We start from the raw sequence: 14,146 nt of genomic DNA, 5'->3' as shown, positions 1-14,146 counted from the left end.
GAATCAGAAAATACAACAAATGCTAGAAATACCAAAAATGAATTAAAAAAGACAAGACAAAAATAGACAAAGTGAATCTAAACAAACAAAATGTGAAAATTGGAAAAAAAAGACAATAAAAATACACTTTTAAAAAAAACCTGAAAAAGACAAAAAAAAACTAAATGTGAAAAAAATTTTCCACAAAATGAATCTGAAAATACAACAAATGCTAAAAATAAAGAACAAAAATCCACAAAGTGAATCTAAAAAGACAAAACTCCCAAATATAAAAAAAAATTCTACAAAAATACAGAAAATATATCTGAAAATACAACAAATGAAAAAATTACTCAAAACAAATCTAAAAACATAAAAATACACAAAGGGAATCTAAAAAAAAAAAAAAATACACAAAATAATCCAAAAATACACAAAACAAATATAAAAGGACAACAAAAATACAAAAAACGTAATTTAAAAAGACAAAAAACCAAAATGTGAAAAATGTACTAAATTACCACAAAATTACAACAAATGCTACAAACGACAACAAAAATACACAAAGTGAATTTAAAAGGACAACGAGCACACATTGTTTTTACTTTATTGATGATCAGATTATTCAGTTATTATTGTAAACACAAGTGTTGATCATTCAGACATTTTTATGGCCCTGCTGTAATAAAGTTGTTTTTATCTTTAGGTTAAACAAGTGTTGTGAATCATCTCTAAGCTGTAAACTATTTACAGTTACATCTAAAAAAAATAGAATATCATGAAAAAGTTTAATGTTTTTTGTCACTCATTTTAGAAAGTCTAACCCATATATGATGTAGAATCATGATACACAGAGTGAAATATTTCAAGCTTTTATTTCTTGAAATGTTGATGATTATGTCTTACAGATAATGAAAACCCAAAAATCAGTGTCTCGGAAAATTAGAATATTACATAAGATCAATAAAAAAAAAAAGATATTTTAAACAAGGCTGCTATCAAAGCTACCAGGGCTTCCATTAGACCTGAGCCGTACCACAGGTTGATCACCTCCATGCCACGCCCCATTGATGCAGTCATTCATGCTGAAGGAGGTTTAACCAAGTACTGAGTGCATAGAAATGAACACATTTTTCACAAGATCTTATGTAATATTCTAATTTTCCGAGACACTGATTTTTTGGGTTTTCATTAACAGTGCCTTAGCGTGTGATATAAAAGCCTGTGGTGCTGAGGGTTGACCTCTGACCCCTCTCACTGTGAGCTCCTCAACATGTGTCCTTCACTCCAACAAAACGCTGAGTCACCTTTTCACCTCCTCCTTTTTCCCCTGGTTGTTTAGTGGAAACGTGGCCTCGTTCTGAGTGTGGTGCCAGTGTCTGCTGGGCTTTAGTGGAGCTTTAGTGAAACGTGTGTGGGAGTCGCACTCATTATCTCTTCTGTGAGTAATTCTAAAGATCTGGTTCCTGGATGAGGTTTGTGTCTGTGGGAATATTAAATGGACCTGAGGGTTTGTTTTTAAGAAAGCTGTGAGATGATTTATTATTTGAAGATCATCACCTTTAGAATGAAGAAGTGCCTCCAAACAGAGAGATCAGAGATAATGAGCTGCAGGTCTGTTTACAAAGTGCTGTCAGTTTATTTTATAATGACACTAATGGTCCTAAAGTTTGTTCATTAACATATCATTAACAGCTATTTTATCTCTGCAAAGTTTAAGGTTTTATTTTAAAGTCAGCTACAGCCAGGAAGGGAACAGGGAAGAGGGAGTCAGGGTAGGACAATTGAAGGGGTGGGGAAAGTTGACTATTTTAAGGTGAGAGTGCAATGTGGTGTTACAGTTTTGTATATTATGTTGTGTAATCAGAGACCCTCGGCAGAGAGGCAGCCACCGCCCCCACATACACACCTGAGAAAGCCCCACCCCCACCCCACCCTTAGGACACCAGGGGGACGTTGTCTTTTAATCCTCCCTCTTCCTGGTCAATAAAATACGGCTCGGAGTAGCCGTATTTTATTTTTGTTGTCGTTTTGTTTATTTTTCTTAGTTTTGTGTATATTTATAATCCTCTTGTGTGTTTTTGAAATTCTGTTGTATAATTTTCTTTAATTATATTTCTTTTTTGTTATATTGTATACTTATCTTTATTTATTTATGATATTTTTTGTTGTTTTGTGTCGAATTCATTATTTTTTTGTATTGTCATTTTTTTTTATTTTCAGCCATTTTTGTCGTCGTTTTGCATATTTTTCTGTTAGTTTTGTGTAAATTTGTAGTTGTTTTGTGTGTTTTTAATGTCATTTCGTATAACTCTCTTTCTTTTTTTGTCATTTTTAGTCATTTTGTTGTCGTTTTGTCAATTTTTCTGTTAGTTCTGTGTATATTTATAATCCTCTTGTGTGTTTTTGAAGTCCTGTTGTGTAATTTTTTTTAATTCTATTTCTTTTTTGCTGTCATTTTGTGTGTTATGAGTACTTTTGTGTTTTTTTGTTGTCGTTTTATATTTTTTGAGTGATTTTTGTTGTCGTTTTGTATGATTTTCTATGTTATATGCATATTTGTAAAAGTAATTTTGTATACTTACCTTTATTTATATTTTTTTGTCGTTTTGTGTCAAATTAATGAATTTTTTGTGTCGTCATTTTTTATTTATTTTCATCAATTTTTTCGTCGTTTTGCATATTTTCTGTTAGTTTTGTGTATATTTGTAATTGTTTTGTGGTTGTTGTTTTTTTAAGTCATTTTGTGTGATTTTGTATACTTCCCTTTCTTTTTTGCTGTCGTTTTTTGTGTAATGACTAATTTTGTGTATTTTTGTTGTCATTTTGTATTTTTTTGTGATTTTTGTTGTCATTTTGTATGTTTTTCTGTTAGTTTTGTGCATATTTGTTAGACATTTTGTGTAATTTTGTATCTTCAGTTTTTGTTTTTTTGTTGTCGTTTTGTGTCGAACAAGTCAATTTTTTGTATTGTCATTTTTTATTTTTTTCATCCATTTTTGTCGTTGTTTTGTCTATTTTTCTGTTAGTTCTGTGTTTATTTATAATCCTCTTGTGTGTTTTGGAAGTCATTTTGTGTAGTTTTGTATACTTCTTTTTCTTTTTATGCTGTCGTTCTTTATTGTAATCACTAATTTTGTGTATTTTTGTTGTCAGTTAATATTTTTTGTGATTTTTGTTGTCTACATTTTTTTTCTGTATATTTGTAATTTTTAGTAATTTTTGTCATCATTTTGGATAACATTGGCTAAGACGGGACGCGTGTGTGTTCCAGGCCCAACATGTAGATTCAGATAATTTAGTTACTGGTGTTTTTTATTAGATTATGTGAGGAAAGCCATGCTTGTACGGGGGAAAAAAACATGCAAACTGCACAGAGATATCCCATCTTCCTGCTCCCACCTTGAGTTATCTTTGGATGAAACATGGAAAACGTGGGCTCCATCCAGCGCATTCTCCACCCAGAGTGTTCTCCACCCAGAGTGTTCTCTACCCAGCGCGTTCTCTACCCAGCGCTCTCTCTACCCAGCGCGTTCTCCACCCAGAGCGTTCTCTACCCAGAGCGTTCTCTACCCAGAGCGTTCTCCACCCAGAGTGTTCTCTACCCAGAGTGTTCTCTACCCAGAGTGTTCTCTACCCAGAGTGTTCTCTACCCAGAGTGTTCTCCACCCAGAGTGTTCTCTACCCAGCGCGTTCTCTACCCAGCGCGTTCTCTACCCAGCGCGTTCTCCACCCAGAGCGTTCTCCACCCAGAGTGTTCTCCACCCAGCGCGTTCTCTATCCAGAGCGTTCTCTACCCAGCGCGTTCTCTATCCAGCGCGTTCTCTATCCAGCGCGTTCTCTATCCAGAGCGTTCTCTACCCAGCGCGTTCTCTATCCAGAGCGTTCTCTACCCAGCGCTCTCTCTCTGACTCACGGAGGGAAACAGAACCTCTGAGGATCCACATTTCACTTTAAAACTTCACTGCTTATAAAACACACTGAAACATAGTCCTTCTGGTCTGCACACACACACACACACACACACACACACACAGTGGATATACATATGGACATTGCACACACACACACACACACTTTAGCTTCTTTTGTGGTCCTGAAATAGCTCCTTTCCTCCCACTCTCCCTTATATAAGCTCACAGAACAGATATCTACTGGTGGATACTGCAGTGTGTGTGTGTGGGCAGCAGTGAACACACACACACACACACTTGGTGCATATGTTTCAGATTCCTGCAGATACCTCAGAAATACTGCGTCATGAGACCAAGACTAAACTTGAAGGTCAGAACTTCCTCAGAGTCCTGAGCTCGTTTCTGTTTCGATCAGGGCCGAGAAAATGTGTTCGTATGAACGTCTGCAGCACGTTTAATACATGTATTTAGTTATGATATATGATATATTCATTAGTAAAAATCTGTTTAAAAAAAAAAACACCAAAAACTTCAGGTATTTGATGATTATTTTTATTTTATTTTTTTGTTAAATCTGGTAACTTATGTAGTCTGTTCCAAGCACCACGTTATCAACATTCATGTCAGCATTTAGAATAATGACACATGTGAGCATTAACACAGGAAATAACAGAGTTGTGTGTGTTAATGTTGACATTGTGTGTGCTTTGTGTATTTTTCTGTTAGTTTTGTGTATATTTGTATAATTCTCATACTTTTTTGTTGTCTTTTTGTGCATTATGACTGTAATTTCATGTATTTTATGTATACAGTATTTGTTGTCGTCTTGTGTGTATTTGAAGTTATTTTGTGTGATTTTGCTGTACTTTTGTATACTTCTCTTTCATTTTTGCTATTGTTTTGTGTTTAACAAGTAATTTCATGTATTTTTGTTGTTTTATTTTTTTGAGTGATTTTTGTTGTTTTGCATGTTTTTCTGTTAGTTTTGTGTATATTTGTAGTCGTCATTTTGTAAAATTTCTGTTGTCATTTTGCATACTTCTTTTAATTTAATTTATTTATTATTATTTTATTTTTTTGTTGTTTTGTCTGTTATGAGTAATTTTGTCTATCTTTGTTGTCATTTTTTATTTTTCCGAGTCATTTTGGTCATTTGTTCTGTATATTTTTCTGTTAGTTCTGTGTATATTTATAATCGCCCTGTGTGTTATTTTGTCATTTTGTGTCATTTTGTTGTCATTTTGTATACCTCCTTTCTTTTTTGTGTGTTGTGAGTAATTTTGTGTATTTTCTTTTATTTTTATTTTTTTTCTAATTTGAGTCATTTTTGTTGTAATTTGGGATATTTTTCCATTGGTTTTGTGTATATTTGTTGTGTTTTTGAAGTCATTTTGTTGTTGTTTTGTATACATCTCTATAATTTGACTGTTTTTTTGTGTCATTTTATGTTTATGACTAACTCTGTGTATTTTTGTTGTCATTTGTTATTTCTGGTGTCATTTTTTTGTAGTTTTGTATATATTTCCGTTAATATTGTGCATATTTATAATCGTTGTGTATTTTTGTTGACCTGTATTTCTGCTTTACCTTTTTTTTCTGTGTATTTTCTGTCATTCTGTGTATTTTTAGAAATATTTGGTGCTTTGAGAGCTGCGAGGGTCACTTGTGGCCAGTTTGTGGGTCACTGGGACACAAATACATGAGATGCCTCGAGGCTTTAACACATCTTGAGATCAGAGTGTGAGGCTAAATCTGATCAAATTAAAATGCAGTTAATGAATTTGTTTCTCATTGTTGAAATTTAAGCTTCATGATATATTTCAGATAGAAGTATCTAAAGCCATGCTCTCCATATTTCAGTTTTTTCAATAATTCTTTAGGTATTTAGGAGCAATAATGCATAAAGTTTGCTAATAAATTCTACTGTAGCAGCACTAACGGCGAACACATCTTTTCATGCACTTTAGTGCATGTGTAGGAGGTGGAAGGTGTGTTAACAGGCCTTTGAAAGCAGTTATTACACCACTGTATAGTGTGTCGGTTACAGGGTCGCTCTGGGGTTTAATTCTGTGCTCTGTGTTCACTTTAACTGTTTCAGTCTAGAAATATGTATGATTGTGTATGTTTCATCCAGAAGATGATTATTCCCCCCCATCAGATGTAATACACTTAATATTTTCATTTTTACAACAACTTTAATGCAATACGGCAAGAAAATCTAAATGTGTTTTGTACAGATGGGCGATATCAGCCGATGTTTGCCATAAAATTTGATATTATCCACTGACACCAGTGGATAATCAAGCGTTGTTTGTAATTTTTCAGACAAAATATTGATAATGAATGTCACTTTCTTTATTATTTTTCTTAATTTGCACAGATGAAGTTTCATGTGGCATAAACCAGTAAAGCTCGGGGTTGGGGGGGGTTGGGGGGTGGCTGCCTCATGGCCTGTGGTCGCTGGGACGTCTGGGGGGCTGCTCGGTCGTGGGGGGGTGGCTCCTTGGCCCCCGCTCTTTCTGCTGGCCTGGCAGCCCGGGGCAGTGATTAGGTTCACAGACGCGGCTGTTGCACAAACTTTGGTCATGGACGCACTGGCATGTCGTGGGCTGTGAGATAAAACTCGTACTGGGCATATATATACATATACATATATATACATATACATATACAAATATATATACTGTATATATATATTTAAGGTCAAGGGCAATCTTCTGATTTCCTGTATTATTAATTTCAATTTAATTAGTAAAAAGAACAACATAAAGCGACATCACTCAACAACAAAATACACACAATAAGATGTCTTTCACGTGAACAATTGTAATTGCCAATTTTCAATTGCTAAATATGTATTTGCCTTGTGAATACAGGTGTTGCCTAGTGTATGATTTATTTCTGCAGTATTACGACCGTGTCGCCTCAGCATTTGCTGACGTTTTCTTACAGAAAACATTCACTGATCTGAATCCATTGGATTTTATCTCAGGACACGCAGAGGGAGACGTTGACAAGGTCGTGTCTTTAGACGTCCTTGTTTTCCTCTGACTCATCATCACAGTGAGAATCCACTTGGTTGGATTTATTAAACTGCAGATTAGACATCAGCATTAGCATTAAGAGATGCTGCCGTGCTTCTGTTTCCAATGACTGTGGATGAATGAGGAGCCAATAGGACGGCAGAGGTTCCAAAGCCTCCAGGGAATCAGTGACTCACTTATTATGGGAATTAGCAACAAGTGTGTTTAATCAGGATTTATTATCCTGGTTTTTTGTGCCTTAACCTTCAGGCAATTACTGAAAGTTTAAACTAAAGAAAAAAGTTAATGGGAATAATTAACGGCATTTTGAGGAACATGAATTTAGTTAGAGTTTTAAAACTACTAAAAGAATCCCACAGGATTTTTCTCCACATAATTCATTATAAAATGTTGATTTTAATGCATTTCACACAATTTGATACGCATCAATGTCACCCTTTAACTTTACACAATCTCAAATAGTGTTTTTAGGATCAGTTGCTTTTTCCAAATCAGTTTTTATTAAAATTGTTTTGTTTTTTTGATTGTCAGTACAAATGTGTTCATGTACTATCTTAAAATGAGCAGCTTTAAGAGCCAATCCTGTGTCTTCTCTAGTTGTAATTGAGCAGAAAAGTTGTTTTAAAAAGGTAATACCCAACCAACGATTTGATTTTAATCAAATCAAGGATTGTGATGTAATGACTCCTTTCAATTTGAATACTGTACATAAAGATCATAATCAGTCGAAATACAGAAATTGTCAAGAAATTTTTTAAACTAGTATATTTTCTTCTCATAACCTTTTTTCAAACCGTTTGAACTCATAAACCAAAATAAACTGCACATTTCTTATTTGCATCGATTTTGTGCTGATTTAGGATATATCCTTACATCCCTATTGGTGATTGTAGATTTTTGCATTCTTAAGGCCTCTGTTCCAGCTGAGGAATGACCAAAGCATGATGCCACCCCCACCATGCTTCTTGTTTATTTCTGACTGAAATCGTTTCTAAAATCCATTTGACGCTGACGCAGATTGACAGACAAGCTTTGCATCGCCTCCAAAATAAAAAAAACAGCCTAATTTAACTCGTCTTCTCTCCCTCGGCTGGTGCTAAAGGATGGACAGACTGTTTTAGCAGCGGCGTGAAGCCAATTTGGCCTTGTTTCACCGTCATTCTTTCTATGTAGTTGATTTGACTTGATTCCTTCCAACTCCTCCTCCTCCTCCTCCTCCTCCTCTCTTCATCTTCATCTCTGACTCCCACTTTCTCTTCTTTATTTTTTCTCTTTCTTTCTCCTGCTGTCATTCCCTCTCTCATCCCTCCCCCATCTGTGGGATAAGCTGTTGTTGTGCGCATGTCACAGATGAGTCAATTTGTGGAGGCTGTGCACACACACACACACACACTCACACACACACACATGCATGCATCCCGTCTCCCACGAAGGCATCTGTTTCAGTCCGTCTCAGTGTGAGATGCAGCATCAACAGTGGAGAGAGGGAGGGATCGGGACGTTAGAGGTGTGAGGAAGAGGAGAGGAGGAAGAACATCATCATCATCATCAGAGGATGCTACTGCAGCCTCCCTGTCCCTGACTTCTGAGGAGTTTGTGCTGTGATGTGACTGAGATGCTGAATTCCAGCGTCTGAGCATCTCCAGTGTGCGTGTCTGTCAGTGTGTGTTTTTTAACGTGTGCTTGAAGTGATGGCGAGCGCTCAGCCGGGCGTCCACGCGCTGAAACTCCAGCCTCCTGATGTCCCCGAAACACTGAGGAGAGGAAGTAACTTCATTAAATGGGACGAGGTAGGTCAACCTGCTGCAGTGAGTGTGTGTACGTGTGTGTGTGTGTACGTGTGTGTGGTTGATAGAGCTGTTGCCACCTGTTGACATGGAGTTCATGTGGAGGATGATGATGGCATTTATGAGGTGTTTGTGTGTGAGACAGTGGTGTATGTTTTTTTGTTTTTGTCATTGCCACCTGTTGGGAGGGATTTCTTGTCTTTGATGCCTTTGATATCGATGATTTGCAATACATTGTGTGTAAGTGTGTGTTTGTGTGTGTGCATGTGTCTAAGGGTGAAAGTAATGTATTTTTTTTGTTTTGTGTTTTTTCTTTATTGCCACCTGTTGGGAAGGATTTCTTGCCTTTGATGTTGGTGGTTTTGTGTGGTTGTGCGTGTGTGTGTGTAGGAATGAAGTCATGTTTTTGGGGGTTATTTTTTCTTTTTGTGCGTTTTTTGTCATTGCTGTTGGGAGGGATTTATTGCCTTTGATGCCTTTGATATTGACGATACGCAATATGTTGTGTGTGTGTGAGTGGTTGTGTGCGTTTGTGTGTGTGTGTGTGTGTGTGTGTGTGTGTGTGTGTGTGTGTGTGTGTGTGTGTGTGTGTGTGTGTGTGTGTGTGTGTGTGTGTGTGTGTGTGTGTGTGTGTGTGTGTGTGTGTGTGTGTGTGTGTGTGCGTGCACTGACATGCCGAAGCACAAAAAAACTGCCAATAAGAAACGTGCCGTCCGGTTACTATGGTAACTGGCAAGCTTGTACCACCACCTTAGGATGTGTTTGTGTGAGAATGAAAGGTAACGTATGCTTCAGTGCATGTATGTGTGTGTGTGTGTGTGTGTGTGTGTGTGTGTGTGTGTGTGTGTGTGTGTGTGTGTGTGTGTGTGTGTGTGTGTGTGTGTGTGTGTGTGTGTGTGTGTGTGTGTGTGTGTGTGTGTGTGTGTGTGTGTGTGTGTGTCGGAATCGATACAGCCGACCCACTGACATCCTGACTACCATTCCGAGGCCCTCATCAAAGCCACTGTAACCTTGACCATCACCAGTAGACAATCCAGTGTCATATCTGAGCTGAGATTTATGGAGAAACATAATCAGTTACTATGACAACCAGGACTTAAATCACTCAAGCTGATTTCTTCTCCTTCATCTTCATTTTTTTCGTCTTATTCGTCTTCTTCATCTTCATCTCCTCAAATCTATTTTTACTTAATTTCGAGGATCATTTAATGCTGTGATGTCTTTGTCGTGCATTGCTTTTCTTCATCTTTTCAAATCTGCAACTCAACACAATCAGTCAATGTTTGTTCACCTTACGATGAAGGAAATCTGGAAGTATCTGAAAGTACGCCTCAGGTTTTTGCCTTATTAATGTTTTTTCTCCCACTCTAGGATCTGTCGACAGTCAGTCCGGTCACTTTACATGTGGATCCTCATGGATTTTACCTCTACTGGACCGACCACAACAAGGTAAGAACTTCTAATGAAACATTCATGGAGTTTAGAGGAACTTACTGTAGCTCAAAATAAGTTCATACTGTCTTCATAATCACATGATGCACTCTAGATAATCTCTCTAAAGCTAAATAATCAAACTTTTATTGAAATCCTCCTTCAGGACACGGAGCTGTTGGACTTGACTTTGGTGAAAGACGTCCGAACGGGTCGAAGCACTAAAACACCGAAGGTACCTCCACCTGTCCACCTCCACCTTCCACTACCACCTGTTGTATTATTAGTCTTGTGTATCAAGACCTCAGTATCCAGGACCAAGACTTGCCCGAGGCTGGAATGCTCCCAGACCAAGACAAGACCAAGACTTTTGGGAGTCAAGACCAAGACCTAGACATAATAATCAATTCAAAAATCCATGACAAGGTTAATTAATTAATGAACAGGTTCTTTTAAATACAGTTGGCAGCCAAAAAACTGTGTCTGCAACGCTATGAAAGCACAATATGTAAAAATCTCAACTCTTAAAGGTTTTCTCCAGATACACTTTTTAAGTTTTGGGTAGAAATTTTCTTAATGTACTGACAGAAATTAAGATCTTATGTACTCTGAAAAAGTAACAAAGAAAATCATCTGTAGCGGCTGTAAACCCATAAAAACTTCGACCAATGAAAAAAGACACTTCGTTCGGTTACCCTGCCTTCAAAGGGATCCTCCACTGTTTTTACAAATGGGGCGTAAAACCTTTGAAATGTCCCCATTAGAGGATACGTATATGCCTAAAAACACATTATTATGCACCATGTTCATTTTATAAAATTTTAAAAATGGGACTACTTTACACATTTTAGATCATTTAGCAGCTTTTTCAGTCAAAATTGCTCTAAATAACCAGAAAAAGTAAAATATATTGATTTACACCTCTTCTGTTTACCGAAAGAGGATAAAAACAGTTGTGACCCAGAGAACAATCTATAATCGCAGGGGGCGACAGTTCCAACTCTGTGGTTTGGTAGTAGACAATGAAGCAGAGAAGAAGAGCTCTCCTAAGGGGCCTTTACTTTCCCTTAAACAGTGCCCTTCACACTCTGATGGCTGAAGTTAGAGAGTAAATCACGGAGTGTTGAAGGACTCTCATCAGGGTTTGTGTGGGTGGTAAATAACATTAATAACTAAAGGAAAAAAAAACATTCCACATGAGTGAAAATAAATGATAATGAAGGTGGAAAACTCAGTTTTAACAGGAAGAAGCTTCCAACAAAACCAGGATCAGAGGTGGAATGGTTTGCTTCCATCAGTTGATGTTAAAGGAAAAGAAGGAGAGAACCAATCAGGATTGAGAGATTACATTCAGGGCAAGGATCTCGACGTAATTACACCTAAAAAAACATGTGACACAGCATATGTTATTTTCAAGCTTAGGCGGGATAACGACAGGTAAAATTAAGATTAAGGTAAAAAAAAGAAAATAGGATAATAAATAAATAGTAATAGATAAATAAAAGTTGAGGAGAACATGCAAACCTTAGCCTCTACAGCGTTTGTTGTGTCGTCCAATAGGAGGCCAAGCTGCGAGAGCTGCTGGAGGTGGGAAACCTGGTCGGCCGATTGGAGAACCGCATGGTCACCGTGGTTACTGCATCTGACCTGGTGAACGTCAACCATCTAAACTTCATTGCGTCGCAGGAGGACGAAGCCAAGGTGCTTCACTCTGCAGGGTGACACTGAGGAAGAGGAGGAGTGTGATGACGATGATGATGACGATGACGATGATGATGACTGTGTTGTTGTGTCTGTTTTTTAAGGACTGGTGTGAGGAACTGTTTTCTCTGTCGTCCAACCTGCTGAGCACCAATCTGAACAGAGACCACAGCCTCCTGAAAGCGTGAGTATAACACGTATTAAGCTTAAATATCATCTCTTTGATGTCCCGACTTGATTTTAGCACATAAATCTGACTTTTTATTATCTTACGTTGCTGGTGCTGATGATTTGCTTTAAACAACTGCTTTTATGACGGTAAATTTCTCCATTGCGGCATCAATAAAAATTCTCTACTCTAAGATCGACATTTAATCTCAATTTACTTTGATCTCCTGACATGTTTAGACCGTCAACTGCCAGTTTTGTTAAGAGGCGTCTGCTCGATTGCTTTGATGTGTCCTTTGATCTGCTGACACGTTTCGACTTTGATTAAAGTAAATTCACTAAAAGTTGTCTGAACCTACATATTATTCAAAAATAAGACAAAATGAACTTGCTGGAATTATGAAATTAACTTTTATCTCTTGACATGTTTCGAGTGTCAACTGCCAGTCTTCTTCAGAGGTGTCTGCTGATCGCTTTGATGTGCCTTTGACTTCCACATAATAATTCCAGAATTCCATTCTTTTTGAATAATTTGATAAGGTTTTAATAATCTCCTGACATGTTTCGACTGTCAACTGCCAGTCTTCTTCAGAGGTGTCTGCTGATCGCTTTGATGTGTTCTTGACATATTTCGACTTTGATTAAAGTCATTTTATGAAAACAGTTGCTTCGATGTGCCTTCCGCGTAATTATTCCAGCAAGTTCATATTTAATAATATGTTAAGATTTTGATTATTCAGACAATGTTTTTTCAGGAAATTTACTTTGATCTCCTGACATGTTTCAGTTTCGATTAAAGTAAAACATCAAAGAGATCAAAGTATATTTCCTGAAAAAATGTTGTCTGAATAAATGAAACCTAACATATTATTTAAAAAAAAGTCTAATTGAACTTGCTGGAATTATTACTTTTACATTTAGGAGATACTTAATTTTCCCAATTATTCCAATATTTATATTCCAATCTGATTTAAGAAGTTTTCATCAATAATTTCACCAAGAAAACAAGTTGACCTGACATTGGAAATTAAGACATTGTCAATCAACAGAGATATATCAACAGACTTTTTCTTTTTCAGACTTTGACTGAATAAAATAAAATAAAATAACAATCATTTTGAACCGTTAAGCAGTTTTTTCCAATTCCTCGTTTCCAACTTTCATGAGAGTAATTGGATTTATATGTGAATAAAACTGGTATCATCTGTGAATAATATTTTTGATAACTGATTAGATACATTTGCCAAATCGTTGATATATATTAGGAACAACAACGGCCCCAAGACAGATCCCTGGGGTACTCCACATTTTGACACGAGAAGAGGATAATTTTCTCTAATCTGTGTTTCAAATAACTGGACAACCACAACACAGCCTGCTTTTCCATCATCTTCTCCCATCTTTCCATTTCAGGTATGTGCGTTTGACTCTTCAGCTGAACGCGGAAGGAAGAATTCCCGTCAAAAAGTGCGTCTCCAACAACTTTGCCATTTCTATTTGAATCCTGTCTGTAGCAAACATTGATGCTGACCATCTTTAACTTTGTTTTTCACTTTGCTTTTGAAAATCAATTGAATTTAGTGTTTAAGAAATGCTGCTGCCGTGGGAACGATGATGAACTGAAAGAGAAAACAAACATTATAAAGTAATGACGAGCAGCTTGTGTGGGTGTTTGTAGTCTGAAATGGTCAGGATATTTTACTAAAGAGGTCAGAGGATGAAACATTGATACCATCAAAGCAGCTGGAGCTCAGTAAACAAAGTAAACAGTCCAATAAATGAGCTCCAGAGTTTTTATTTACCAGTGGGAAGTCGGTAGCGGTTTATTTTAGCCGATCGGTGGCACGTTGTCTTTAGGAATGAGCAGATAATTGTGCACTGGTGTCGTGTGTTTGTTGCAGCTTTGCGAGGCTGTTTTCCTCAGACAGGAAGAGGGTGGAGAACGCCCTGGAGAGCTGCAAGCTGCCGTATGGACGGGTAAACACATGCACGCCTACAGCACCTAGCCATTTTTGGTTTATTTAATGTATAAAAATAAAAGCACCAGCCTGTGAGTGAATGTTTATGTATAAAATTATAGGAAATCAAAGGAGTGATTTTTAAACCTTGATGGAAAATGTCT

General features: G+C 37.0%; 1 protein-coding gene across 1 annotated transcript in view; it reads left to right on the top strand.

Moving 5' to 3' along the window:
- Positions 1-7,715: 7,715 nt before the first annotated feature.
- The window catches only part of LOC114476667 (1-phosphatidylinositol 4,5-bisphosphate phosphodiesterase beta-1-like), a 30,979-nt gene continuing 24,548 nt past the window's right edge, over positions 7,716-14,146 (top strand). The window contains exons 1-7 of the mRNA XM_028468483.1: positions 7,716-8,727; positions 10,096-10,173; positions 10,322-10,390; positions 11,716-11,856; positions 11,961-12,040; positions 13,438-13,491; positions 13,926-14,001. Of these exons, the coding sequence (XP_028324284.1) occupies positions 8,629-8,727; positions 10,096-10,173; positions 10,322-10,390; positions 11,716-11,856; positions 11,961-12,040; positions 13,438-13,491; positions 13,926-14,001 (597 nt within the window). The 5' untranslated portion in view covers positions 7,716-8,628. The remainder of the gene's footprint in view (positions 8,728-10,095; positions 10,174-10,321; positions 10,391-11,715; positions 11,857-11,960; positions 12,041-13,437; positions 13,492-13,925; positions 14,002-14,146) is intronic.

The sequence above is a fragment of the Gouania willdenowi genome, chromosome 15 (assembly GCF_900634775.1).
Source record: "Gouania willdenowi chromosome 15, fGouWil2.1, whole genome shotgun sequence".
In the NCBI taxonomy this organism is placed as follows: domain Eukaryota; kingdom Metazoa; phylum Chordata; class Actinopteri; order Blenniiformes; family Gobiesocidae; genus Gouania; species Gouania willdenowi.
This window is presented reverse-complemented; position numbering and strand designations above follow the sequence as displayed.